The sequence below is a fragment of the Corvus moneduloides genome, chromosome 20 (genome assembly GCF_009650955.1).
Source record: "Corvus moneduloides isolate bCorMon1 chromosome 20, bCorMon1.pri, whole genome shotgun sequence".
Classification (NCBI taxonomy): domain Eukaryota; kingdom Metazoa; phylum Chordata; class Aves; order Passeriformes; family Corvidae; genus Corvus; species Corvus moneduloides.
This window is the reverse complement of record NC_045495.1, coordinates 3,863,240-3,891,206: the sequence shown is the minus strand read 5'-3', so window position 1 is coordinate 3,891,206 and position 27,967 is coordinate 3,863,240. Positions and strand designations below refer to the sequence as shown.

Here is a 27,967-nt window from a genome sequence, read left to right as displayed (position 1 = left end):
AAGGTCTGTGCACCCTCATTGCAGGTCACCAACATCTTCCCATCCCGTCAGCTCCATGCACCTCTTTAGAAAAGGAAACCAGAACTGTCCCAGTCACTTTAGAAAGTGTTTATTCAAAAGCTTCATAGCACCATCTTGTTTTTTAAAACAACCAAATAAAATGCAGCAATTAAAACGTTGGTTTTTCTGTTGAGCATGACACTAACTCCACCTGTGAACATATTTATGGTTGTTCTTGCTAAAATAACTGAAAAATAGCGCTCCTGTGCACACAGACATAGCACTGGCTCTTGGCGGGGTTATCCAGTCCCAGCTCAATAATGGAAGAATAAAACCAAGTGAAACTGGATACCTCAGGGAAACAGTTCCCCTTCCCCAATTCTGCTGGAAGTTAAAATTTTCTAAAAGTAATTTTTAGGAGTTTCAATTAATATGTCCCCTCCAAATTTCAGCAAAACTAAAAATGTGAATATATAAAGTATTTTTGGGGAGTTCTTTTATAGGACAAGTCAGACCATAATTGGTTAATTATCTCAATATGTTTACTCTAACAATCACCTAGCTATTAATTCTAAAGGGCCTTTAATGCCCATTTTTTTCTAGGGAAAACACTGTTCAAAATAATTTTACTACATTACTACGCTGATTCGCATTAAAAATTTAAGGTAAAATCAAACTGCCATTGACAGCACTTATCATCTGCTTTCATTCTGAGGTTTTTTTTTTCTCCTTTTCCCTTTTGAGTTTTGGAGCAGCCTGTCTGGGAGCTTGGATCAGTACAGCGCTATTTCCCAAGGATCCTTAACTTACATTTCAGGAATAGGGACCAGGCCGAGGGCTCGGTCACGTTATCGTTTGGCTATGGCTTCCGACCACTGGAATTCTCTATTGCAGCTACTTCTGATGGCCACGAGGAGGCAAATGCTCTGTGCTTCACTTGGCCAAAGCCCCCATGGGGTCCCAGGCTGGCAGAACAATCGGCTCCTGCTGCATCACGGCCAGGATCTCCTCGGGCACGTGCTTCTTGTCCACCACCACCTCGTACACGTACTCGGAGAACCAGTCATCCGTCATGATCAGGTAACCTGGGGGGACACAGAGCATCACAGCACTGAGCCACTGCAGGGAAACAGCCACAGACAAGTCTCACCTATGAATGATGCATTAAACAGGGCCTGGTCATGCTGGTTATCTCTCAAAACACACAAAAAATATCTGGAGGAAGTTGACATACAGGATGTACTTTGTGTGCAGTGAAAGGTCAAGCAAGAAGCCCACCAGGAAAAACAATATCATAATTTATGTTTGCTCTGTTAAAATGGGCACTGACAATACTCAAGGGAATTACAAAGCCTTCCAGGCTTCTAAGGCAGAATGTAAAATTATTTGAATCTATTTGAGGCTTTAGAATTTTCCAGGTGAATATCAACCTGTTCTAAGAAAACTTTCTTGGTTTAGTTTTTGCAGTAAGAGGCAGCCACTGCTTTCCTCAAAGCCATTTAAATCACACTTTGGCTGAATCAAATCTTAATTTTCTCTCTGAATATGAAAATGACAGCGAACACCCTTTGAACTGGGAGTGAGGGAAATCACTTTAGAGGTTTTAGCAGAGAGCTGCCATTGGAAGCAAGCTATTCCAGGTGAACTGGGAAGAAGAGTCGCTGGGAGAAAGGAAGCATTTAGCAGACAGATGAGAAGCCTTAATGTAATAAAGTTCCTCGTGTCCTTCCTTATACAGTATCATCACACAATCAAATGAAACAAGAAAATGTCCAGAGTATGGACAATAAATGCATCTATCTCCACCATCTTGTTTCTAAAGCAAGAGATCAGATAATCCCATAAATTAAAACCCCTATCAACTGTAACCTGAGCTAGAAGCCATGTTGGAAACGCTGCCAAAGGGAGCTGCCTTGATTATCCTCTCTTCAGGATATGAGTTCTTGGGACACACAAAAACCTCCCAGTCCCAAGAGCCAACAAGTAATTGCACCCTGAGAGGATTAATGAACTCTGCCTCTGACATCCTGTCCCTCGGAGCCGATTGGGATCGCAGCGTCTGAGCGAGGAGGAAGCTCCGAGCACGACTCCAGAACATGCAAATAGCTCAGGTCACTCTTTGGGGAGGCCTGGGCAGTGCAGACCCACACAAACACATCCTACAGACACCTGAGACGCCCCTGAACGTCCCCAAAGGGCCTTGGAGAAGGCACACTGTGCTTGTGCTGTAACTCCTGGGGAGAGCAAATGAACAGTGCCTCTGTCACAGGGCACTTTTGGGATGAGAGATGCACACACAGACTCTGGGTGCCTACAGTTAAATCCTTGAAATGCCTTCCTGCAGGACAGGAACAGCCAATACAAGAGATGAAAAGCCCAAAGGGAGCTGACTTCTAGCTGGAGATGTATCCTAAAAAAGCTCTTTTCATGCCAAAACAAGCAGATGGACCCCTCTCCACAGTGTGATTTAGTATTTCCCTCTTCCTTGCTTTTAAAAAAAGATACCTGATGGGATAAGCTGGGTTCAAAGTTAGGTAGTAATGTCCTGTGTGTTTCCAGAACAAAAGAGTACTCAGAATAATTAAACTTGCCTGTGGGGCTGAAAAAGTGCCAATAAAACAGAAAGGAAATATTTGACTAGGAAGTAACTTTTTTACCTCAGAAAACAAGCAATGTTTGTCAGCAGCTGTGTTCATTCCTCAAGCAAAAACACACAGGGTGGGTTCCAGAAACATTCATACAACAGATATAAAAGTAATTACTAAATATTTAGGCGAGACAAAGCTGGGCTGGTTCATAGGGGTTCCCTTTCTCCAGGACAAGCACTACCACAAGATTTCAGTTCAGCCTACTCTGCAGTGTGAACATATAACTGATTCCAGCCCATAATTCCCACACCAGGAGTGCCAGTCTTTCCAGTCTTGCACCATTCCAGTCAGGGGAAACAGGTGGCACCTGGCACCTTGGACTGTACTTGGAACAACAGGGAACCCCACATGAAAACACTCAGTTCTTTCCACCCCAAAAAAGTCACTTGTTTGCTCATTTTTTGAAGACTCAAGACCAGTCCCTGGTGTTTTGTTGCAGGCTGGACCCTTGATCACCCTGTCCAAGAAATCCTGGGAGTTGGGGCTTATTCGTATCCTCCACACCCAACTGGGCCTCAGCTGGGATGTGCCAAGTTTAGCATCATTCTTGGCTGACTCCTCACTGATGTGGACTCTGGTTTCTTGTGCTGGACTTGCCCAAGCACAGCTTCTCAATTCCTTAACAAGGCAGATAAGATAAAAAGCTTAACTCTTATCACAGTGAGACACAGCCTCATTGGCACAGCAAGACAGCTCACACAAACTGAGTCCTCACCCTCCTACACCAGCTACTACTGAAGAGTGAAAAATCAGGGCAGGAAGGAGAAGAAACCCCATCAAGCTGAGTCACAGTCCCTGAAGAGATTTAAATGATGTGTAGATGTGACATTTGGGGACATGGTTCAGTGGGGACTTGGCAGTGCTGGGTGAACAGCTGGACTCTTTGGGACCTTAAAAGGGCTTTTCCAACCTAAATGATTCTGTGACTCTCAGCTACCTCTTCTAGTGGTTGGAAGGAGCTCTGGAGGACATGTCCAATTTGCCTTTTGCTCCAGAGCAGCTTGTTTGGTCATACACAAGAAAATCATTCAGGGATTCACCTCCCTAAAAAAATAGCAGTCTGAAATAGAGTCAAGCTTCCTACTTCTGATGGGATTTTCTGTCAAGGCACTTTTCCAGGGAACTCCCTGAGCAAAACAAGTATAGTCAGGGAGCAAGAGTTCCCAGAGAGTGTGATGTCCCCTGGTACAAAGCAGATAAGGGACAGTGACTCACCCTGCAAAGTCCACACAGATGGCATGGGGACAAGGTAGGGCAGGGTTATTCAAGTCACTCTGGGGTCCCTTTATTTTTCAAAGGAACAACCAGCTCCTCTCACATGGCTCTAGAACTCATTCTTGAAAAGTGAGTGTGCATGTGGGTGCTGCAGCACAGAAGTGCCACAGCTCAGTCCCAGCCCAACAAGCATCACTTGCAGCAGTGTCAGGGTTCAGCTGCTGCCCTGTGCTTTTGATGTTACCTCAGCATTGATTTGGCTTCTTTACTTAATCCAACAGTCCAAAGAACATTTTACTACTGTCATATTGCTGAGCCGAAGGCTGAGCATCAACAGTTTCATTGTTTTGTCAAGACTGAAGATTTTTATTGGAATACTTTGCTGCAAATGGATACAGTTAACTCAGAACAGAAACTACTGCATGACCAAGAGGCCGCAACATAAATTAAGACACTTTTCCAAGAATATTCTGTTTTCCTCTGAGTTGTTCATGCTATCAAACAGCTTTTAAATAAGACCACATCCTAAAACAGAGTTCTCCAAAAATAGTCTATTCCCAGAAGAAAACCAAGACATCCTGGGAAAGTTCTGCCACACCAAATCTTACAAGCACAACATTTGGGATTAATGTGCAGCAGAAAAATGTGGCCAGCAATGACTGTTATTCCCTGGGACACAGAGTCTGAACTGGCACACTCACCACTGAGGGTGTGCCACAGCTGAGCCCACATCCTGCCTGTCTCACTCAGGAGATGACAAAAATCCTGGAGTTCCCCTCCACTCCATGTAGGAAAAGCTGCCTGACCTTGGCAGGGCAAAGCAGGGATGCTCTGACACCACCAGCCCCACTCACCAAGGGCTGGGGAGCTCAGAGCTGCCCCTCAGACCAGCAGAGAAACACCCTGTGGTCATTCCCAGTTTCCATGAGCAGGGAAGCAACAGGAAGCAATTTCCTAAACCAGCTCTGAGCTGTGACTCAGGGTTGTGTCCCACTCCTGCCAGGTGCCACACCAGGCTGGCACAGGGCCCTGGCACAGCCCCCAGAGCCTTCCCAAAGTGTCCCAACAGGGCAGCAGCTACAGGAAAACAAGTTCATGGAGAAGCCCCAGCACAAGCAGAAGCACAGTAAGGACTGGATTTTGTGTCCCTGCCTGTCACAGCAGCTGCAAACTCCTGCAGCTGCTGGGGTTTTTGGCAGGGATAATGGCTGGGAATTTACTTGGGATCAACAGCAAACTGATATCAAGGCTTAAGAGTATCAGCAACTTCCCTGTAATAAACTGAACAACCTTAACAAAAATTGATAATGAAGGAATTAAACTTTGATAAAATACGAGCTTTTGATAAAGTCTGTTGGTATCTTCCCATGCCTTCTGTAGTCAAACCAGTCTGGGTATTGGATTGTCCCTTCCACATCCTTATTTCCAAACATTCAGCTTTCTGTTCCCATGACTATAAATTACCTTTATTGCCACGGTCTTCACCCCACGAGTTTTCCACTCTCCATTTTTCAAATGCATCTTCTTGCCCATCCTGTTACAAAACAAGCCCATGACATTCAGCACTGAAGGAGAGGCCACACCTGAGCAGCCAACCCCTTCCACACCCAAATCCAGCACCAGGAAAACACAGAGCTCCACTCCTGAGAATCCCAATGGTTTCTTGTTAATGGCTGGAGAAAGGCCATTTTCTAAAATACTCATCTACTTACTTAGATAAAATATGAGGAAATGTGGTCAAGAAGAGAGCCTGCAATCAAGATTTATTTTATCAGGAAACTGAAATTTAGTTAAATTCTAGTTTGGACTTAACTGACTCACAGAATTTAAGCTGCTGTCCCTATCCCCCATCAGGGCACAGGGGAAATTAAATACAGGATGCACAACTTGCCTGAACTGAAAATAAGAGGAAAGGAACAAGGAGCTCTCAGAATTCAGAACAGCATTAGTAAGAGCAAGTGCAAACTCTTGAAGAATCTAGCTAAAGGCCACAGCTCCACATCTGGTGCTGTGCAATTAAAATATTTTAATACAAAAAACTAACCTGAAAAACACCCCATAAATCTATTTTTAATATTCAATGGAATATTGTAATGCTTCTATTCTCCCTTGAAAAGAGAGAACAGTCTTTATGATGAGACACTTGAGAACTCTCAGACCAAAGATGTGAACTCTGGATGCTCTCAGAGAGAAATTGGGAAGAACACATTCATGTACAATAACTTTTTAACCAAAAGGTGCATTTAATCCACATCAATTTCTGTAAATTTGTAATAGGATGCTGTAAAATTGTAATAGGATTTTTTTAAATCTTCAAAGCCTTTTTATAAAAAAGTAAGTAAATCCAAAATATTACATTTTGCAACTCAGTTTCTCAAAGCCCCTTCAGATTAAGGTTTTTAAGAAGTACCAACTACGAAGTTTTCCTTGTTTTTGCAGTGAGATATTTAGAGAAGTGTTTGTGCCATCTGATACACAATGGAGGTGTTAAGAGCTCAGAATGCAGAAAACAGGAAAAAATTATATTGAGTTGTAAAAAGTAACTTGGAACATTCTTATGACCCAGCAGTTTCATCTCAAGACTCAAAACACCATAGCTCAAGCAAACTCGCTCAGTGCTGTGCAAGCTGTTATTTCTCAAGCCAAGGTCAAGCTGGACAGGAAGAGATCACTTCAAAGAAACTTTAATATTGACGACTTCTGGAAAGAAATGGAAACATCAGCTTTGCAGATAACCCCGAGTTGTAAGTTTTAACATGGTTCATTTTACTTTATTATGTGCTTTGTTATGGTGCCAGGAGCAGATCTAGCTGTGGATTCATCTCAGCCTGCTGTTTGCCACAGAGCTATGTTGGACACCATTTCCCTTCCCTAATTAGAGGTCAGAGAGATCACGTGCCAGGGAGCTGCAGGAGGTTAACCCTGCTGCAAAGTGCCTCCTACCAGCATTTCAACAGGAGCTGCAGGCTCTAAACCAGACTGGACTAACCATGCAGTGGTTGTCCAATAAAAGTTTGTGGGTAAAAGGAAAGAAGTCCTTTGACACATCTAAAAGTCTTCCCTCCTTGTTAAGTATTTATAGTTCTGAACACTCAGACACAAACAACACAAAGGGAATAAACAACCAGGCCTTGTGCACCAGGGGGTTGGGGCAAAGTGTGAGTGAACCCAGGACACAAAGAAGCTGCCAGGATATTCCAACACATCCCTGCCAGCATAAGAACTCCAGGAGGGAGACTCTACCTTCTCAGTGACAGCTGTCAGGACCATGGCATGGGTCATCAGGGATTCTCCAAAGATCAATCGTTCTGCTTTGTTCATGTTCTTGATGGAGACACCAAACACCAGCTCATGATTAAATCTAGCAGAAAGACAAATGAGCCACATGAGAAAGGATGCAGGGGGAGTTCTGACTAAGTCAGGGAATCAGGAGACTGCCCTGTGCCAGGACAGTGCACTGGCATACGAGTTCAGCCAATTTTAATGTCAGAATAAATGCAAAAACTGATCCCTTTAGGAGTTTCTCTCACCATATATTAGACATTTAAATAAGGAAGAATATTTAACAACTACTCATAGTGCATCTTTAAAGGATTCACGTTAAACTAACAAGCAAAATAGAAATTCTGCTGCTGCTGAATTACTTAAATATACTCTTTTGGGGTATATAATCCAAAGTATGTACAAATCAGTTCCTTGAGCAGCTAAAGGACTGTTCATGTCCTCACTGAGCATACCAAATGACATTCTGGTTTGATTCTCTACTCACATATTCAGGTCATTGATTCCCAACTTGCCATAGAAGTGCTTTGCCACATCACAGCCAAACCACACAGCCTGCAAAGAGAAGGAAGGGTCATGTCTGGGCCAAATCCCAGGAATTTCACACGGCATGAGCTGCACTGTGCCATCCACAAAGAGAAGCCAAACCCACCTCGCCATCCTTAATAGATGCTGCAGCCAATTTCTTCAAGACCTCCACAGGCTGGTTGTTGTAGAGAGTTTTCCTCCCTCCAGCCATGTTGCCCAGGTACTCCACTGTGTAGAGCCTGTTGTAGGGATTCTGGGGTCGAGGATCATTCACTAGACAAATCTGCCAAAAACCAAGATGCCATAGAGTAAGGTGCAACATAATGGAAATTTTTGAGGAGTGAATCTAGAAGGATTTCAGGGAATGGATTTTGTCCCAGCCAGCTGTCTGCCCCATTAGCCAACAAGCTACTTGGCTGAATTAAGAGGTTTTTTAAGGTTGTGTTTGTTGGGGTTTTTTTGTTTTGTTTCACAAGTTCACCTCGTAACTGTGGCAGAGCAGCTCTGCATGTTATTCCTTCTCAAATGTCTGCCTTATGACATATTACAACTGATTAGATCATTGCAAATTTTATCATTACAAAACCTTTGGGGACTGCAACACAAGATCCCAGATAACTGAAGGGTAGAGCACAAACAGCACAACAGGGAGAATAAACACAGTGCCATCTCTGACTTGGGCAAGCAGTGCCCATCCCATGTGCTGCAGCTACAGGGGGGACAGACACTGACAACGGTGGAAAATAAGTGGTTTAGCAGCAAAAAAAAGGCCTTGGAAAGCTTTCAGCATCCCCAACCTTGTCCTCCATGTTGAAGTAAGGCTTCACATGCTCGTTGTAGAACTGCACCGGGGTCATGGGGCCGTATTTGTGGTAGTTCTTCTCCTTATCCCGGAACTCCCAACAGAAAGTCTCTGGAGGGCTGCCCAGGCAAGTGCTCACTATTCTGAATACCTGCCCGGAGAAGCAAACAGCTGTGAGCCTGCTGGAACATGCAGGTGTGCCTCTCCTACCACAGCAATGCCACTGGACAATGGATTTCTCCACGTGAGAATCAGCTGGAGAAACGGGACCTTAACGGGCACCTTTGAACACACGAATCAACACACACAGCAATTATCTGCATTCAGCTCTTGAAATCTGGGTGTTTCAGCAGTTCAAAACCAGTCTGAAAGGCCTCAGGAAAATCAACAGAGCTTCCCTCCCCACTTTCACACTCCATGTTCTCAGGTAAACTGCCAGGCAAAAGAGAAGCTTACAAATTCCAGGTTATCCTAAGAATGCAGCAGCCCAAAGCAAAAACCAGGAAACTTCCCAGCCTCATTACAACATTTCATAAGTAATTCTGAAGCTCCTCCAACACTGCAAGAGAAACTTTATCAAAGTGATTCTCAAAAGCATTCAGCATCACCTGTTCCACCAGGTGGTTTGCCCCATGCAGAGACAAACCAGACCTTTTAACATGGGCATTTTATCCCGGTGTTTCCCCTGTACTAATTCATTTTTTACTGTAATGTTCATTTGGATTTCAAAGATGGGCCTTTGCTTCTTTTCAAAAGCCCAGAATAATCTCCTCATCTGTTTTAATGCATTTAACAGTATCTCTGTTTAGGGCTGAGCTGGCAGGTTACACAATTTAATTCCAGCTCCCTGCCTGCTGCCTGTGACATCTTTTGCAGCTGGCAGCTATCTTTGGATTTTTAGCACAAAAAGTTGACCAGATTTCAAGTCATCATCCTCCCTGTAAATCAGAATATAAAACTGCACTTCAGAACCACTACTGTACTTTCTCACAGGGCTTATGAGAAAATGTGCCAACACTGGCAGTGTAACCAGATGAGTGTCTTTAGAGATACTGAGCAGGACCTGCCACAGGTACTCTGGGGACAGGGAATTTAATCACAGTCAAACAGGTTTGAATCTGTTTTATTTCAGCTGACACTGATCTTCAGCTCTGTCCATGTCCTGAGCACAAGACGAGTCTCTTCCTTGCAAGGAACTATCAGGTTATTGAAAATAAGAGGAGAAGGAGTCAAATCTCAGCTGCACCTTCTGCACTGGGATCCAGCTCCTGTGGGCTGTGCCAGCTTTCCCAGCCTGGCAGTCTTCACACTTACATAGCAGAGTAGACACAATACCTCTCCCAAAGCTGATTTAACTCTTTCTGTGGAGCTGACCCTAAGGTTCCATAAGAGCTGGCTTTATGTTAATGTGCTCTTTGTGCTGACAGCAAAAGGAGTGCAATGCTCTTGCTAAATAAAGGTGTTCTTGCTCCAAGCAATTTAAGAAAACAATTGAAAAGATTAATTACAGGTTGAAACAAGGGTGTGGGCATAAGGCTTCTACTGCAGAAACTCATATTTCTCAATAAATATGGTAAAGAGCAAATGTAAACCCCTGAACTACTATAAATATTTAATTTTGCACAGACTGCACAAAAGGTACCATTTGCTGTGGCTACACCCACATTACCTCAGATAACTGCAAGCGCTGAGAGATGAGGCCAAGAACACAAAATAAGCAAGAAAAATGCCTAAAAGGAGAGCAGCAACCAAATGGGCTCCAGCCAGAGGAAGGAAAATGATGGAGACAGAAGTCTCCAGTGAACAGAGGCACTGGAGCCTAGAATGGCCTCCCTCAATTGTTTTGCTACCACACCCAACATAGGCACCCTCTTCATATCTCACAAGCTTCCTCTATCAATAAATAAAATAAGCATATTTAAACTAAAAGGTGACTTACATTGCCCTAGAAACAGCTAGAACCAAGATAAAGCAAAGATATAGTGGCTTGTAATAAACCCCAAAATGAATGAGGAGGGGAAAAGGAGGACACTCCTGATAAGGAAGAGTCCACAAAGGAGAACAGCAAAGGAAGAAAAATTCTATTGCATGAACTGCACTGATTGCAACTTCTGACCTGCTGTGCACTGGTTTGATAAGAATGTTTATGCAGTTCTGGAGTGAATATTTAATCCTGTGTTCCAAGACAACCACCCCGTTTCAGCTCGAGTGCTGCTCCCAGCAGGAGCAAACCAAGATTTGCTATGCAAATAGAACCTCCCAGAACAAAACCAAGCTCTGCTTTGCCACAAAAACACAGAGGCAAGACCACTTGTACATATCTGAACCCATGCAAACCACCTTCACTGCTGCAGGAGAAAATGCTGTGTTAACATCAGAGAGTTAAGCACAACCTTTTACAGAACAAACTGCAATCAGTTAAGAACCTTTCATGTCAGTTCCAGGATCTCTTTGTCAGAGGGCAAGAGGCTCTATCTACATAAATGAAGAAACATTTAGCAGTGAACTGTGTGTCACTGCCCTAAGAATGACCATCTCTAGGAAGCTTTTGATGTCTGCTGTAGAATCCCCCAAGGGCTTTTGGACACACACTGCATGTTAAGTTACACTAATTCACCTTTGAACTAAGTGCTGATTGGCAACTTTCTGGGGTAGGCTCAAATCAAAGCACAGCATTCTTAAGGCATGAAATTTCACAACAGTTTTGATGAAACCCAAGGAACACAAATCAGTTTTCTTCTTTTAACTTAACCTTAAAATTAGACAAAAAGAAGCTACAGAATTTTACAGGAAGTGCAAAGATGAATTTCCAAAACCAACACACTAATCAATATGGAACTGCCTAAAACTTTACAGAGATAGCCCAAGGTAGGTTCTGCCTAACAGTGATGTCCACTGTATTGCAAAAAAAACTAACACACACCAGCAAAACATTTGATTTCTTGACTCACCTAAAAACATACATTTAGCCACTGGGTCACTTGGCATTGTATGTTTGAGAAATAAATTAAATACATTTTTGTTTAAAGTGCATGCACTTGGTCACACTAAAACAGCCTCAAGGTTAAGTTATTTTTGGCAGTTTAAGAATCAAGTATGAGCAGCACTGAATGAGAAAAATGATGTGGGTCTGTGTGAGCAGGAGAAGGTTCAGGCAGTACAGACACACTGACAGTGAGGGAGTCAATTCACAGCCCAAACCATGCTGCAATTCATTCCTCTGCTGCCCTCCAGGATCACACCTCAGCTGGACTCAGCCTTGTGCAGACACCTCCCTTTTGTGGTTCTTTTCTGCTCTCTTGTGGGGAATCCTTGCACAACACTTGTGCTGCAAGATTTGCCTTCAAAGCCATCAGGATGCAAATTTCAACCTTTCCTGTTTTTTGTAAGAGCCTGACAGGCCACTGTTTTGATCTCTCAAGAGACAAAATGCTGCTTTTCCTAGAGCAAGGGGCAGATGTCTGTAAAATATCATCATTCCAAAATCTATGGATGCAAAATATTTGTCTGGAAGGATTAGAAAAACTCAGAATGATGTAAGCAACAAACCACTGCAAAACAAATCCACTTGAACAGCTCCAAGCACACTTTCTTAAGCAACAAGAGACACTTGTTTTGGCTGATCCAGTACTACAGAACAAAAATAAAAAAATCTCATCCACTCCAGCCCTGTGTTCCAAGATTCAAGTCACACCAGTTTACTTACCTCTTCTATCATCATGTCCATGGCAGCACAAAGTTCTCCCTTGCTTCCTCCACTTTCCACCATATTTCTTAGCCTCAAACAGTATTCTCTCATCTGTTTAAAGAGAAAGTCACTTTGTTATAAAGGGTATGAAAGGTGTCACCTGATCAGTTTCAGGACTTCCTATCTGGTTGTTTCAAACACCTGTTTAACTCTTCATACCATGTTTTCAAAATAAAAATACCTTTCAGAAGCTTCATTAAAGATTGATTCATTAAAAAATAACAAGATAATTCAATGCTGCTAAAGTAAAATATCACAAAAAATTAACAAATAGTCACAATTCAATTACCATTTTCAACCACTGATGTGAGGCTTGCAGCCATTAAGCTCTTAAGGTTTGATTTCTCTCAGTCCCATAAGTGACGCCACAACATCCACACATACCAGCACCTCTGACTTTCACAGAACACACTTTCTTCATCCTGTCACATTCATTTTGCAATTCTAATGCATAATTGATCTCTTGGCTGATGAAAAGAAAGGGGCATTTCCCCACTGTATGCACAGCTTCCCATTAGTGTCACCATCCATAAGGCCAGGAACGGTGATGGGGCTCCCTCAGGACCAGCTGCTTTGCCATGCTCAGGATTAGAACAACATTAACAATATTTAATATGTCCAAGCTCATTCCACCACATATTTTGCATTTTTTATGTGGATTTCAGCAGGCAGTTTTTCCTGAGCATGCAGCATATGAACTGGAAAAAATATAGCAAATGGTAAAAAATGTTTTAATTGCCTTTTTCATCTCGCTACCTACAGCAGCACCTCCCCAGGCTAATTCACTTCTGCAGTTCAGGCAGTGAGTTAACACCTTCCTTCAGACAAAGCTGTGCACTTCTATACTGAAAGCTGATTTTTAACTTGCAGTGTTTTTAAAATACTTCTTTTTCCTCCATCTTTTTCACCAAATTTGGCAGTCATCTCTAAAAACCTTGGCACACAGGGAGATGAGATACTGAAAGGGTGGAAAAAGACACCTAGACACCATGTGCTGGTTTTGCAGAAACAGATTTAAGCAGCCACATGTCAAGAATTAACTTCCTTGGAAATCTGAGGATTAGGAATGACTGCTACTAAAACCACAAGAGGAACTTTCAAGCTACTGAAGCCTGACAATGGACATCGTCTATGATCTCACCTTCCTGCTCCACGTTTCAAGATTAACATCAGGCTTTGCTGAGACTTTAGGCTGCTTGTAAATAAATTTCAGTTGCTGAGATGCACTTAACACTTTGGTCAATAAGGATAAGGTGGTTAGGAACATTTGGAGCAGTTTCATTCCCATCCCCTCCCCTAAGTTGTATCATCTAAATGAATTTTACCTTATGATTCAAGATCTCGTTCATCCTTCTAGTAGCCTCTGTGGTATGAGACTCTGGGAAATATTTCTTGGGGACAACACCATACTTCTCTAAAATAAATAAAACTAAAGGTTAACAATTGGCTTTTTCACAAAATAGATACTTCTACTTCTGCTCATATCCATGTGAAAGATAAAGAGTTTGAGTTTGTGCAGATATTATATGGGAAAAGCTCTTATTTAAAGGTTACAAGTACCCAAAGTTTACATTTTAATTTGTGACTGAATCTTGACCTCTGATCTGCATTCCACAGGGATCCCAGAACGTGGAATCCCTGAACTGCTCAGTATCATTTAACACAACACTTAAAAGTTCTGAATTAATTAGCGCTTCAGGAAGTCCTGTTCACCAGGAAAAAAAAACTTGATTACTATAAAATTAATCTCCTGAAATACATTCTGAAGAACTGGGCCTCCTATGAATCATTCCATGTAGTTTATCTAAGGTTAAAACTGACTTCCCAGTCTCCTTTCCTCCTCAACATTTATAAAACACCAGCAGCAGCTCAGTGGTTTCCTACATTACAGTACCACTCACAGATCTCACCATGCAAGGCTCTGGATGTAACAGCAGCAGCCAGAATCTCTGCCCTGATTAAGTATTTATAGCAATAGGATAAGGAAAAAAGGAACCTCCAGGCTTCAAAGAAACAAACTCCTTTTGTGATTCTAAATTTGTATTATTGCCTTGTTGATTTACAAAGGTGTCACATTGTTTCACAACACAAATGAAAGCAGGTGCTGGTGTAATTAAGTATCTCCAGCAGCTGTAGGATCCCGTTTCTGCTGGAGCTTTGTAAGACCAGCACTGCCACATTCCACATCAATTCCCTCTCACTGATCTTTATACCAACTTCAGGCTGCAGTTCCAAGTAGTTTTGCTTCAGCTTTGCAGACACACCCAGGTCAAGCAGTGGCTTTTTCCTTACCATGCACCCTAAAGATGGTGTACATGGATATAAATAAATGAGATTGAGTTGATGACTGGAGAAAAAGGGGATTGAACCCTTTTATTAAATGGGAAATCAGGGTATCTAATTATTTGTTGATCTTCTGAGCTTTTATCATCAGCAGGAATATGAAAAAGTGATACCTGACAAGATTTAGGCCCAATATTTATAATATGGCCCAAAAAAAAGTCTTTGATTTAAAAAAAAATACGGGGGTTAATGGCATCATGTGCCTTAGCCAAATCCCAGGTGTCAAACTCCATTTCTTATTCTATTCCATTCCCTATTTCTCAAACCAGGCTGCAATTTTAAGAAGGGTTCCTCATGACGAGTTCTCTCACCAATAATGTTAACCAACATATCCCACTGTCCACCATCATTCGTGGGGTTGGAGAGCAGGAACTGCACCAGTCTTCCTTCCACTGGCTCCTTTTTCTGAGCTGTTTCCACAAAGGCATTTAAAAAGTAGTAACAACGCTCAACCTGAAACACACAGATTAAAAAAAACCCTTTTAAGTCTGATGCATTAATGAATTGCTGAGTATTGAGTTCTTTGCAAGTACAGAATAGATGAGGCCACTTTTCTGCTTATCCAGTGAAGTCCTCATTTTCCCCTCTAGCATTCCACGGGCTACCCTATAAAATTCTTTGTTACAGACCAAATACTTAGGAGTGAGTTAGCACACAGCTTGAGGGTAGGGGAACAGGAAATGTGAAAGAGAAGTTATGCAATGAAGCCTGGCCCAAACTAGTACTAGATTTGCTTGATTTCCCTTATGGGGAAAAGCAGGCACAGCTCACCCATCAGTTCACAAGCACAACTGAAACCTCACAGCTACAGTCATGTTTCCCCTGAACCTCCAACAAGTAACTTCTGAAATATACAGAACTCTTAAAAAAAAAGAAAAAAGACTTTTACTATTCCAAAACATCAACATCTTGGCAACTTTCTTCTCAAGCTGAAAGTCCCCCTTTGCTCAACCACCTGCATTTAGAACACGTTTCTAAAGAACTTTTGAAATTTCTTCTCATACATGTTAAAACAATCCAGCCTAAAAGAAGTTCTGTCCCAACACTAACACCTGATTGCATAAGCAATCCTACAACAACCTGTACGACTGTACCTTATCCCAGAAAAAGAGATAGGACTGGCTGAACTCAAACTCTTCAATGTTGTATTTCTTCATGAAAGGAAGACGCATTGCGTTGAGGCAGGAAAAAATCCAGCATCTCCCTGAGAGATCAAAGGAACACGAATTAAACTGGAATGCCTGTGCTCAAGAGCTGCACAACAATTTCTTTTACCACGAGATTCATGACACAGTTCTGCCTCGAGCCTTTGGCTGGGCTTCTACAACACCAAAAAGCTCTGAAGGAGTTCTGAAATCTTTCACTGCAAGCACAAATCTCCATTACGCTATGCAGAAGGGAAAAGAGGCAAACGCTGCAAGTCTCAAGTGTGTTATTAACTTAGGAAGATGCTGCAGGAATTCGACCTTGCTCCAAAGCCCGGACAAAGGGCTCCGGAGCAGCGGCCGCTCCCAGGACACCAATCAATGTTACGAGGCAGCCCCCAAACGCCGGCCCCGGCCGCCCTTACCGGAGTTCTTTTGGTTGGTGACGGGCTTGCCCTCGGCGGGCACGGCGTGCTGGAACACCTGCACGGTGTCCTGCACCACCTGCCGCTGCAGGCACACCTCCAGCGGGTCGTTGCATGTGGCCACGTTCTGGGCCAGCAGGAACTGCGGCTCGGCCCGCAGCCGCCGGCTGAAGGCGACGGCCTTCTCCGTGCTCAGCCCTGCGGGACACCGGGACAGGGACACCGGGACAGGGTCACCACCGGCCCCGCACCCCCGGCAACACACACACCCCCTCCCATCCACCGCCGAGGTAATGGTGAGGCTCCCGCCCCCTCCGTACAATGGGCACCTTATCCCTGTCCGTAGCTCCGGTAAGGTCCCGGTAACGCCCCGCTCCCCCCGGTAATTCCCTCCCCGCCCGACCCGTTGCTGAGGTAACCATGAGTCTCCCACCCCCAGACTACATATCCCACCCGTAGCCCCGGTGAAGGCCGGTAACTCCCTCCCTACCCCGGTAATTTCCTTCCCCCGACCCACTGCTGAGGTAACGATGACACCCCCCCCCCCCCCACCTCCATCGACAACATCCCCCCCCTCCCGATCTCCGTTCCCCGGTACACCGCCCCCCATCGCTGAAGTACCGCTGTGCCCCTCTCCACCCCTCACGGACAGGCGCCCCCCAGCCCCCCCCTCACCGCGGGCGTTCATGGCGGCACCGGCAGCACGATCCCGGCGCGGGCCTGAGGCGGAAGCGGCTCTTATAGCGCCGGCACCGGAAGCCGGAAGAGGGGCCCGGGGCCGCGGCCGGGGGCGAGGGGGGGCGAACGGCGAGGGGAGGGCGGACGGCGAGAGGCGAGGGACACGTTTAGTGAGGGGGAGCCGGTGGGGCGGCCCCTCACAGAGACCCCTCCCACTGGCCCCTCACACAAAGCCCTCTCACCCACCCCTCTCACCGGCCCCTCACACGGGCCCCTCACACAGTCGGTCATACCGGCCCCTCACACAAAGCCCTCTCACGGACCCCTCTCACAGCGACCCCTCACATGGACCCCTCACACAGATCGGTCACACCGGCCCCTCACACCCACACAACCCCGGATCCAAAACATTCCACACTGCCTGGAGTGCGTGCCTCCCCGCCCCGAGGAGCGCCAGTGCTTGGGGCTGTTGGTGGCACAAGCTGGTGTCAGTGCCTGTCAGGGGCTGTGTGTGGTACAGGCTCGGCCCTTCAGGGCTGGTGTCACCCATCCGGAGCACCGCCGTGCCGCTGTCCCCGGCTCTATCCGCACGGTGTCACGGATTAACGGGAGGGTTTGGGACACGTCTCCACAGCTGGTGGTGTTATTTAGGCCGAGTACCCAGGAGCATGAGGTGGCACCGCTATGGCACCTTGAGGGACCTCCCTGAGCACTGGTGAGTCAAGGACACGCTCTAGATCTCACTCCAGATGAGGCTGCGGAATCTTCCTCTTGAGGAACTGCCCTGCTCCGCTGAGAAGAGCGCTGGTACATCAGAGTCTCAAATTGATTTACAGCACGCAGTGTTTATTGACAGTGTTAGTAATGGACTGTTCCAAGGCATGATGAGGCTTCAACAGCTTGCCAGGACCTTGAGAAAAGTGCTTGAGTGGCACATTTGTTGAGGGAAGGGACGCATGGAGAGGTTTTCCACCCATTGTGGCGCTGGAGCAATCACACTGGAACTTCACTTGGGGCTGCCCCAAGCCCTGGGGTCTGTCTCAGCCACAGAGACAGGAGGTGCAGCAGCAGTGCTGAGTGCCAGGCAGCTTTTGCCCTGACAAGAGAAGCTGATGTGCCCATAGGATCATTGGGAAGGGGCAGGAAGTTGGGTGGCCACCACCCCAGCACCCTGTGCAATGGCACTGCAGGAGAGAAAGCAGCTGTCAGCCCAACACCTCACTTCATTTGTGTGCATCAGCATCACAGTCCAGCAGAGATTCCTCTGTAGGAATCCACAACCCACGTGCCTGACTGCACATGCATTCCTTGTTGGAATAAGCATGGAGAGCAAGAGCTGGCACCATCTCATGCAGCCCACCCACCTCAATGGTGCTCTAAGGAAAGGTTCCCAGTGACCAGTTCTAACAATTCTGACACTCTAAGCAGCAGGTTAGAATCAACAGATGCAAAGAACCACTTATATTTTGAAAAAACATATAAACTTGACCCAAAAAAAACTTGTTTCAGTGCTTTATCTCATCCTCTCACACAATGCCTTTGGTTGACCACTAGAAATGATGTTTTCTGGGTGTTCTTTACCTGCAGCAAAATGAACAGAAGAAACGAAAAATCACCTCCTAGAAAAAAAAGAACCACAAGTAAGTTGAATTCATCTGGGCTGTGTTCAGCTCCAGAAAGCTGTCAGCAGGCTGAGGATATGACATCAGGGTTTTTTCCCTTATACACAGGGATAGCCAGAGCCCTGGGATGGCCAGGGAAGGGCAGGATTTGTGTGTCCCCTGTCATGTTCCCAGGGACCCCTCTCTGCTGGGACAGGAGGGGTTGATGTTCACCAGCCAGAGTAAGAACTGGGTCAGGTTATCATGCTGAGTGCACTTCTCCAGCTTTTGCCAATTTTTAAGAAGGAATTAATCTCGAATAAGTGTGAACAAGCAGTCAAATACTTACAGAGTTGTTTCTTTTGGTTTCTTGAAGCACTGAAAAGAAAGAAACGGTCCTGTTATCTTTCACGTTTCCTGGCCATGGGGATATTGTTACAAATATTGCAAGTACATAATGCCTTCCACATGAAATATCTAATACTTGATTTATCTACTGGTAATTCTAAAGCAGAAGGTAGTTTGTAGCAGTTTTCTAACAGTGAAAAGAAACATTATGACATAGAACAGAAAAGGTAGAAAAAACCAGGGCACTGCAGCAAATAATATTTTTTTCCTATGAGACTAGAGCTTTCCATACCTTAAAAATTATGTCTTTTCGAGCCACAATTCCAAAAAATATTGTGATTGTAACCACCACGACAGCAGCAATAACGGCCTCCTTGGGAAAAACAGGTTTTTTATCTGTCAGGAAAGAAGAGGTTGGATATGTGAGAGATTAGTGCAGCCACATAACCCAGAACATCTCACAGGACTGTGGAAAGACATATTTCTCTTCCCACAGCTGTCACCGCTGAGTTAACTGTTGCTCTCTCTGCTGTCTGCAGACTGACTCTGTGTGTTAGTCCCCTGGAAAGAAGGGGGCTGAGCCTGTATCTTAGTGAACTGAAGAAGATCCCCCAGGCACTGTTATGCTCAGAAATAAGGCTGTCCAGAGGTACCACTGCCACAGGTAACGTTGCTTCCCTCGCTGTGCCAGGAGGGTAGAAATGAATGGAATCTGGGCAGAGGTGGGACATAAGTGCCTGGTGGGTCATCTCGTTTAGAGTCACCTGTCTGAGCCCTGAACACCCAGCCCCTGTAGTCACTTCTGGAGCACAACTTCTCTTGCCTTAAGGAGCTCTTTGGGCATGACAGAATACTGTGGTCAGAGTAAGATGCTTCAAGTAAGACCTGAGGTGCTTTAAACCACACTGTCAGTGTAGGAAGAGCAACAGTGGGATGAGCCCTCCCCGGGTCACACTTGCCAAATGCTTTTGAATAACAGGCAGAGCAGGAGAGGCCCTTCCTGGTGCTGTGGTCCCAGGCACAGGTGCAGGGAGAGCTCCTTGGCTGTTGCTGTGCCCTCAGAAGTCCATGCAGGGAATTTACCACACTCCACTTATGCTTCTTAATATAAATGGATTGCTGTCATTATAAAAGACAACAGAGAGTTATTTGTAAAGCTTAATGTTTGGCAGCAGCCTTGTTACCTTCAACTATGAGGTGGAAATCCCTTGTCCCATTTCCCAAGGGTGATTCCACCACGCAGGTGTAGGTCCCATTGTCAGACTTCTGCACTTTCTTGATGGAGAGCTGAAAGACCTCACTGGTCTGGTGCAGCTCATGATGATTTTGCTGCAGGGTCAGGCTGTGGTTGTCCTTGTACCAAGTGGTTTGGGCTTGAGGGTTGGACTTGGAGTTGCAGGTCAGAGTAACATCTTTGCCTTCTTCCACATGGAGGGTCTCCTCTCCACTCAGCCGGGGAGGAACTGTTCACAGAAATGCAATTCAACGGGTCATTAATAATGCTGCCCATAGAATCACAGGCCCATTTAGGTTGGAAAAGCCTTCTCAAATTGCCCATTAACCCAGCACTGCCAGGGCCACCACGAAACCATGTCCCCGTGTGCCACATCTACACATCTTTTAAATCCCTGCAGGGATGGTGGCTCCACCACTGCCCTGGGCAGCCTGTGCCAGGACTCAATGATCCTTTCAGTAAAGGAATTTTCCCTAATACCCAATCTAAGCCTCCTCTGGCACAACTTGAGGCTATTTCCTCTTATCACTTGTTACTTGGGAGAAGAAACTGACCCCACCTTGCTCCAACCTCCTTTCAGGAGCTTGTAGAATGCCTACCATTTAACACAAAGTAAGTTCCCTTCACACATCCCTTGTCCAGTGGTCTAACACATCACAGTAGTGCAGCCTTTCCTGATCCCCGGGAATGAGGAGAGCAATCAGTGGCAGAGACTGTCACTCCAGTATTTCCTCTGCCCTGACTTGTATCCTTGGGAAATAATCTAGGTGGAGGCAGGGACATAGAATATCTTTCTTTAAGGGCCCACCCGCTCCTATAAAAGAGGCCTTAGATCAGGCCATAAGCACCACTGTGGGAAGGGAGTGTCTTAGCATGTGAGTTATCTCCTCCTAAACGCATTTTTTCCTGGTGAAGACAGCATACAAGGAGGCAAAACACCGCCCAGACAGAGCTGCTCGGCCCATGACTCCATCCCACCCCAGCCATTCCCCACGGAAATCCACCACGGCGACTCACAGTGCACATCCAGGATCACAGACACCTGCACAGACTTGTCCCGCGCCAGCTTGCACGTGAAGGTGACTCCGTTGTCAGACTCGTTGACCGGGGATATGCAGATGTTACTGATGTTCACTTTATTCCCATCTTTCAGACCCACCTGCCCATCTCCCCGGTACCAGAGCAGCTCCTCAGCCTGGCTGCTGTTGTGTACAAGGCACGAGAGGGAGATGGGAGGGCCAAGCTCTGTAGACAGGGTGAAGTCAGCAGCATGGTTATTTACAGACAGTTCCAAACCTGCAGAAGAAGAAGGACAAGGACATTTAAGTATCCTAAGCCATATTCTTCCCACAAAAGCTGCCCTGCTCACTTCTCCAGGCCTTGACCTTGGAGGAGGGATGAGACTTTCAGGTTTCAATCTACCAGGTTTGCTGTTTTCAGGTGGAATGTTAGTTTTTGAGACAAGAAGCTGTCTTCATCTCAAAGCTCCACAGTTATTTAAAATAAAAATCAGGCTTTTGCAGAACACCAAGGCCTGAGCTGTGACAACAAAATGTCTGAAACCAGGAATGACCATGTGACACCCAGCAAAAGGTCATTCCCATCCCATCACCCTCCTGCTGCCCATCAGTGCTGCAGCACCACTGTGCTCACTGTTTGATATTCTGTTTTTCAGTTGAAGCTGGATGCCCTTGGGAGTATAAATTAGTTAATCAGCTGTATCCTGGCTCTTGCAGAGCTGCAGTTTGTCAAAGGTACAAACCTCAGGACATACTAAATGAACAACCAGTATGGGAAATAAATTACTGTAATGGGATGAAACTCGCTACTGCAGCCTGGGCCATAGAATAATGAATAAAAAATATAGCTCAGAATAGAAAGGTACTAAAGCCCTGTGAATATAAAGAAGTCTGAAGGTCCCTGTCTGAAGGTGTTCCCACGTGGCCAAAGCTATCACACTTCTCACTGCTTAGAGCAGGTTTGGAAACTGTGGCCTCATCATCCCTGCTGCAATAATGTCAGAAAACACTGAAGTTTCCCCATTCCATTCTCTGCTATTCTCAAATCAGAGGCCAGTTTTCAGGCAGTCCTCTGGGGATCACCTCCAGAACACTCAAAAGCTGGGATGCTGCTGTGGCACATCACCCAGCCCTGGGCAGTTTCAATAGTTGGTGTGATGGGGCTTGGACAAAGCCAGGATGGGTTTTTTTCCATTCCTTACCTGTGGCCACACATGCCAAGAAGGAAATGGCAAGGACGGGCACTCCATAGGGGACGGCGAGGCTGCGTTTCTGCACCATCTCAGAGGGGCCCAGCTGGCTCTGTTGGAGAGAGGGTCACAGCACTGCTGCCTCCGTCAGGGCTTGCAGGGGTTAATCCCTGCTGCCATCAGACACCCTGGGGAGAGCCCTCACAGCAGGGACAGGGTCACCAGGGAATAAACTGAGTCGATTGTTGCAGGGCATTTTCCAGTTCAGAGCAGATTCCAAGTGGGGTTTTATGTCTCTAATCTCCATTACATGAGTTTGTTGTCTCCAATCACCCGTCAGCCGGGAGAACCTGTCTCTGGATCGGGTAGCACTGGACTTACCTTGAGAAGACTCTCTGGAGAGGCTGCTTCTGCTGGGAAATGCACAGTTCTTTCCCCTCCTTATTTATAGGGTCTGAATTTTAATATTTTATGGTAGTTCGTAAGAAGTGAGTCCATAAAATGGGTTCAAGGCCTCGTTCAATTCCTGTATTTCTGAGCTCCTTGAACACTGAAGAAAAGTATTTGCTGGGCTCTGCTGGCTGTTTTATGAGACTTGCTGAGGCAATGAGTAACTAATGAGAGAGTTCCTGCATCAGCCATAAAGACTTTCAGCCAAAAATAATACCTTTTTTCCCCAGCTTTCTGGGTATTCACAGCACTGTTTTAAGCCGCAGGGATTTTATCCTAGATTATCCTAGAGCAGGAGTAGACTCCGATTTGTCCCTTTCTTCCCAAAGCTCTGTTGCCATGTCCTCTTTTGAGTGGAAAATGAGAAAATTCACTGATTCAGACTTTGAACTGCATGTTGGCAGAGGAGAGAGCAGACACTGTCCTGCTCACCAGCGTGTACCCCCAGGCTGCTCCTGTGCTTAGCTCAGCCCTGGGCACCTCCCAGCATAGAGCCAGGGGATCTGTCCCCGCTGTTCCCTCTGCTGGGACAGCTGTGCCTGGGCTGTGTGTGCCCAGAGCAGAACTGAAGCACTTGGCTATGTGGAAATCTGTCTGGAAGTGCTGCTTGTACCTCGACAGGGTGATGGTGACGTGGTCACAAAGCACGGGGTCCTCGCAGCCTTCAAACGTGCTGTCACTGCTGCCAGTGTCCCTGCAGGCACATCGGTCATCAGGAATGGGCTCAGCAGAGCCATAAAGTACATTTCATGAGCAGGAGGAGCCTGGGATGTGTCCTTGGTGTTTTCTTTATCTGTGGACGCCATGTCCCAACTCAGTGGCACAGAGGTGGGCAGGGAGGGCTCCTGCTCTGGGGCTGCTGCCTGCACACACAGCACAGGAGCACAGAGCACTGGTTATTTGTGGGGCTGTTGCAAACAAGGGTCACCTTTGAGTGTTAATATAACTCTGTGTATATGAGTTTACCCTTAAAACCAACAGGGAATCACTCTCAGTTAAAAAAGTATATGTGTACAAAAGTCCCTTAAAGAGAGAGTTCTCACTCTCCCTTCTAAAAACTGTCCTGTCCTTGTAGTATTCAACTAAATGTTGGTTTATGGTTCAGTACAAACTTCAATCCAAATGCTCTTCCTAGGAGTAAAGTGATCTTTGTGGTTTGGAATTAAGCTGAGTTGAAACAGAGAGGGTTTCAAAGGAATGGGCTGGGAAATGGCTCATGTGCTCCCTCCACAATGTGAGCCAAAGGCAGGAGAGTGCAGGGAAGTCCGTGCTCCCTCTGGTCACTGCACTGCACCGACTGACACTCTGGAGAAGAAGGAGGTGTTGGGAGTAAGTGAGGATGTAAAGAAGGAAAGAGTGGAGTTTGGGAGTATTTCTTTTAATGTAGAAATGAGAGTAAGGGAAAAGATTGTCAGACAACAGCTGTTCTGTGGGGGGTTTGTTATGATGTGATGCCCAGCATCAACTGGTCCATGGCAAGCAGTGAGGTGAGCTGGGGTTCTTCTGGAGCAATGGCAGTGTCCTGTTTTGCAGTGGGCTTCGGGATCTGCTGAAGGAAGAGGGACTAGAAAATCAAGGTGTCACCTGGCCAGAGACACTGAAAGGCAGTTGTTTAGACCTGGGAAGAATTACTTTCGTAACGGCTTTTTACACTTTTCTTTTTATACAGGGTGTAATTAATCTGGTGGGTGTCTAATTACTGAGGTCTAGAGTTCTGTGGGTTGTGTTCTCCACCTTTCCATTACGTTTTGGAGGGACGTAAACCTCATGTTCCAGAATGTAAAGCAGCCACTAATGACTCAGACTGGGAGGAACCTCTTCAGGGAGGCAAGTACTCCGTAACTCTCCAGAGCAAAGGATCCAACCCTCACATTTGAGGTACTTGGATCTGCACTGCCAAGGCTGGATTAGACAGACCATGGGCTAGAGTCAGTAATCCACCACACCGGTTCCTGCTTGTCATCCTTATGGCAACACTGGACCAACAAACCCAGAATAAGACTACTGTTAAATATGACTCTGAACAGCCTCAAAGGAATTAATTAATAAGCAGCAGTCTATTCCTGGGTGTAATCCAAGCCTTAGAAACTTGAGAAGAGAAGATTTAAAACGTGATAGAGATTGAGCAGAAGTTTTTCTTTTCCACTGGGTTTCTTAACCTCCAGCTCAAAACTTCCCAGCAGTTTGGGTTCTGCGTGGATCTCCTCAGTGCCTCTGGGAGCAAGGAGAGCAATTCCTAATCCCCCACACTCTCACTGGCAGATGAGATCTTGATTTATACTCAGCAGAGTTGTGAGGGCTGATGGTTGCTCCTGGAGTCAGGGACATGGCAGGATCTGCACAGACGTGTGGAAACCCGGGATTGTATCTATGGTTTTGTCAAGCAAACAAAGGCTGTAACACGGCTGTAATCCTGCTCCAGAAAACATGTTTCTGCAATAGTGCCTGAGGCTCTGCTCTAAGGCTGCTCCTCTTTTCCTACTCCTTGTGGTTCCCCACTTCTAATCCCTTCTTAATATGTGGTGCTACATATTTTGCAACACTTCCATTGTTGGAGGATGACTGTAACACCCAAATCCAGTGCCTCTCCTTGCCAAATAACTGGGCTGGAAAGCGAGGCTGTCAGGGAATGCTGCTTGAACTTACTCAGCACTCCTGTTCCCTCCCACAAAACCTATTTTTCCCAAGTATGAAGATTATGGAGATGTGATGTGCCCTGATTTCTCCCAGCCTAGACCCAACATATTTCTCACTGGTGAGATGGAGAGATCTCAAGTATTTTTTTGTAAATTTGTTAACAAATCTATTTTCTGATGATCCTTATATAAAGGTCACATGCTCTGCCACTGAACACAGAGGGATGATGAGTGAACTTTATCCCTGGGAAGGAAAAGGAATAGTTAAAGAAGCACTAAACCAGGGAATATTTTGAAATTTTAAAATAAATTCAAATGAAAAATAGACATTAATGAAGAAACAGATTCTGGGATCATAAAAGCGAAGAAGCCTTCAGGAAGGTGAGGCTCCAGCACAAGTGTTGGACATGGATGCCACCTGCTGGGTACCCACCCACGGAAGCTGGCGGGGAGCAAAGTCACTTGGGAGCGCTGGAATCCGGATGAGATCGCTGTGATCACCTTGGCAGAAGCTCAGAGGCAGTAAATCCTGTAGAAGGCTGAAGCCACACTCATGACTGGGGAGGATGCTAAACTTGGTGCCTGTTTGATGCTGGTGGCCAGTACAGGACATTCCCCAGCAGAATTCCCAGAGCTGCTTCTCTTTCAAGACTCTATTCTGCTGTGGCTGCTCTACAGCCACAGATATTTTTGTCTACCTTGAAACTTTCATCACCAGTGGGATTTCTTGGAAGTGCTCTGCTGTAAAACCAAGTGCTGATTTGATCTTGTGAAGTGCTGCCAAACAGCATTAGCAGTTTTAACTTCCCTGCTGTGGGGTCACCCCTCGCTCCCTCTGCGAGGAATCTGCAAAGACTGAGCTACTCCATCTTTCCAGTTCATGGGGAACCATTTGCTGCCGGTCTTCAGGAGCAAATCACAGTCCTGCTCCATGGTTGGAAGCACTGTGGAGTGTGGTGAGGCAAAAGCCCCAGCTCCTGAGTAACCACCTTTTGGAGTGCCGCAGCACTGGCACAAAGCAGAGATGAGGAGGTGGGAGAGGAAGAGGAAAGGGAGGAGGAAGAGAAGGAGGAGGCAGATCAGTCCCCAACCTGCGTATTTGCTCTCCCAGGGATGGGGAAGTCAGAGCTCTCCTCGGCTGGCGTAAGGAAATGTGAAGGGTTTGTTGTTACTGGCTGCTGAGCAAATGAGCTGGTGACTCATCAGCCTTTGCCACATGCTGCTTTTACAATTGGCCCGTTGGAGTTCCAGACAACTGGGCTTTTATCGGCTAAAAAGGGAAATGAGCTCAGTTACTCTGGGTAAATCCAGAGCAATTCATTTGCAGACTGAGGACTTAAAGCTATATAGTGATGATCACTTCCAAGATAGCTAAATTCCCTCATGACATTCCTTCTCCCTTTTGGTTTAAGAACATCCTGATGACTGAGGTCTTTTGGCTTTTCCAGTTTCATTTGATCTGGGGCATCCTTTTGATGCATAACCCCTGTTTCCTGCTTCTTCCTCTCCTAAAGATTGTGCAGCACAGATGAGCCCCAATAAAGAGAAGCCAATTTTCTCTCCCTTTCCTCGGGGCTCTTCTGATGCTGTACCATGCTTGGCTCACACACGAGTTTGCATCATCTGATCTCTTGCGCAAAGGATCCCGGAACGCCACGCCGTGAGATGAAGGAGTCATACTTTCAGATGGTTCCCCTGAAAATCAGTCTTATGTGCTAGACGTGGGGCTTGTGTCTCCAACAGGAAATGCCAGAGCTGGGAAGCAGATGTGTACATGAGATACTACCGAAAAGTTAAACACAATTGACAGGAATCTGCTGTCGGAAATGGAGACTTTCATTGTTTTATGGATTGCAAGGTGATTTTTGCAGAGTAAGGTGTCTTGCCTTTAGTCCTTATCATCTCACCTGCCTCACAAAGAGAATTAGATGGAGGAAACCCCAAAGTACTGTTTATATCTCTTCTGAGGCTCATGGCTCTGCAGTCACAGCCACATGCAATGCAACATCACGCTGTTAGAATTACTTTAATCCCCAGAGGTCTGACCTGAGCAGGCAGCTCGCTCAGGGCTGGCCACATGCGCTTCCCGCCAGGAAGACGGAGGCACCAGGAGCAATACCTCGTGTCCCGTGACCCACCGCTTGTCACCGTGCCCAGGCAAAGGCCACTCCGTCCTTCCTCCCCAGGTCCTGGTTGGTGTTCCGGCTTGGAAGACCTCCTTAGAGACGAGGGATCTGTCGTGACCCCTCCGAGGTACCGGCGCATCGCCCGGTGCTGCTGTTTGTCCCCCTGTGCGCAAGTAATCCCTGTTGGGTTATTCACCTCTCGCGCAGCGGTGCGCGCCGTGGAACAGCTCACGCGGAGGCGTTCGTGAGGGCAAACAGCGAGTGCGGAGAGCCAAAGGCCGCGTTGTCCCGAGGGAGGACGGAAGCCCCCGTGCCCTCGGAGCCCCCTCCGCGGGGAACGCGAGCGGCTCCGCTCCGCTCCCGCTGAGCCGCACGGCGGAGCCGGGCCCGGAGCAGCGCCGGGGCCGGCAGGGGGCGCCGCGGCGCACGGTGACACTCACCCCTGGTGACGTAACGCCCCCGCCGCCTCTCATTGGTCTCTCACCGCCCCGCCCGGACGGCTCCTCCCCTGCGGCCGCCGCTGATTGGCGGGTGCGGGGCAGGTCCCGC

The 27,967-nt window shown here is 46.3% G+C and overlaps 2 protein-coding genes across 5 annotated transcripts; both read right to left on the bottom strand.

Moving 5' to 3' along the window:
- Positions 1–92: 92 nt before the first annotated feature.
- BLMH (bleomycin hydrolase) lies at positions 93–16,915 on the bottom strand. Its single transcript, XM_032130359.1, has 12 exons — positions 16,812–16,915; positions 16,137–16,334; positions 15,661–15,770; positions 14,878–15,019; positions 13,549–13,637; positions 12,182–12,274; positions 8,471–8,626; positions 7,798–7,956; positions 7,633–7,700; positions 7,107–7,224; positions 5,328–5,397; positions 93–1,085 (listed from the first exon to the last, which is right to left on the bottom strand). The coding sequence occupies exons 1-12, from the start codon at positions 16,822–16,824 to the stop codon at positions 934–936; spliced, it is 1,368 nt and encodes a 455-aa protein (XP_031986250.1). The 5' UTR covers positions 16,825–16,915; the 3' UTR covers positions 93–933.
- Positions 16,916–17,639: 724 nt separating this feature from the next.
- TMIGD1 (transmembrane and immunoglobulin domain containing 1) lies at positions 17,640–27,913 on the bottom strand. Of its 4 annotated transcripts, XM_032130361.1 has the most exons (7): positions 22,588–27,913; positions 22,219–22,318; positions 21,015–21,293; positions 19,948–20,226; positions 19,056–19,159; positions 18,765–18,793; positions 17,640–18,433 (listed from the first exon to the last, which is right to left on the bottom strand). In XM_032130361.1, exons 2-7 carry the CDS (start codon positions 22,295–22,297, stop codon positions 18,427–18,429), a joined length of 777 nt encoding a protein of 258 aa, XP_031986252.1. In that variant the 5' UTR covers positions 22,298–22,318; positions 22,588–27,913; the 3' UTR covers positions 17,640–18,426. The 4 variants fall into 4 exon arrangements, with proteins under 4 accessions (XP_031986252.1, XP_031986251.1, XP_031986253.1 ...); XM_032130360.1 differs by having other exon boundaries at positions 22,219–27,913; XM_032130362.1 differs by having other exon boundaries at positions 17,640–18,395; positions 22,219–27,913.
- Positions 27,914–27,967: the final 54 nt, after the last annotated feature.

Excerpts from the sequence above, each read along its gene's own strand:
- BLMH (XM_032130359.1), bottom strand. Across the intron at positions 5,398-7,106 it reads TGACAGCTGTCACTGAGAAG|GATGGGCAAGAAGATGCATT; the intron begins GTAGAGTCTCCC and ends GTTTTGTAACAG. Across the intron at positions 1,086-5,327 it reads TGAAGACCGTGGCAATAAAG|GTTACCTGATCATGACGGAT; the intron begins GTAATTTATAGT and ends GTGTCCCCCCAG.
- TMIGD1 (XM_032130360.1), bottom strand. The coding sequence starts at position 22,297 with ATGGTGCAGAAACGCAGCCTCGCCGTCCCCTATGGAGTGCCCGTCCTT. Across the intron at positions 20,227-21,014 it reads TGTGATCCTGGATGTGCACT|TTCCTCCCCGGCTGAGTGGA; the intron begins GTGAGTCGCCGT and ends TTCTGTGAACAG. Across the intron at positions 19,160-19,947 it reads TTTCCACCTCATAGTTGAAG|ATAAAAAACCTGTTTTTCCC; the intron begins GTAACAAGGCTG and ends CTTTCCTGACAG.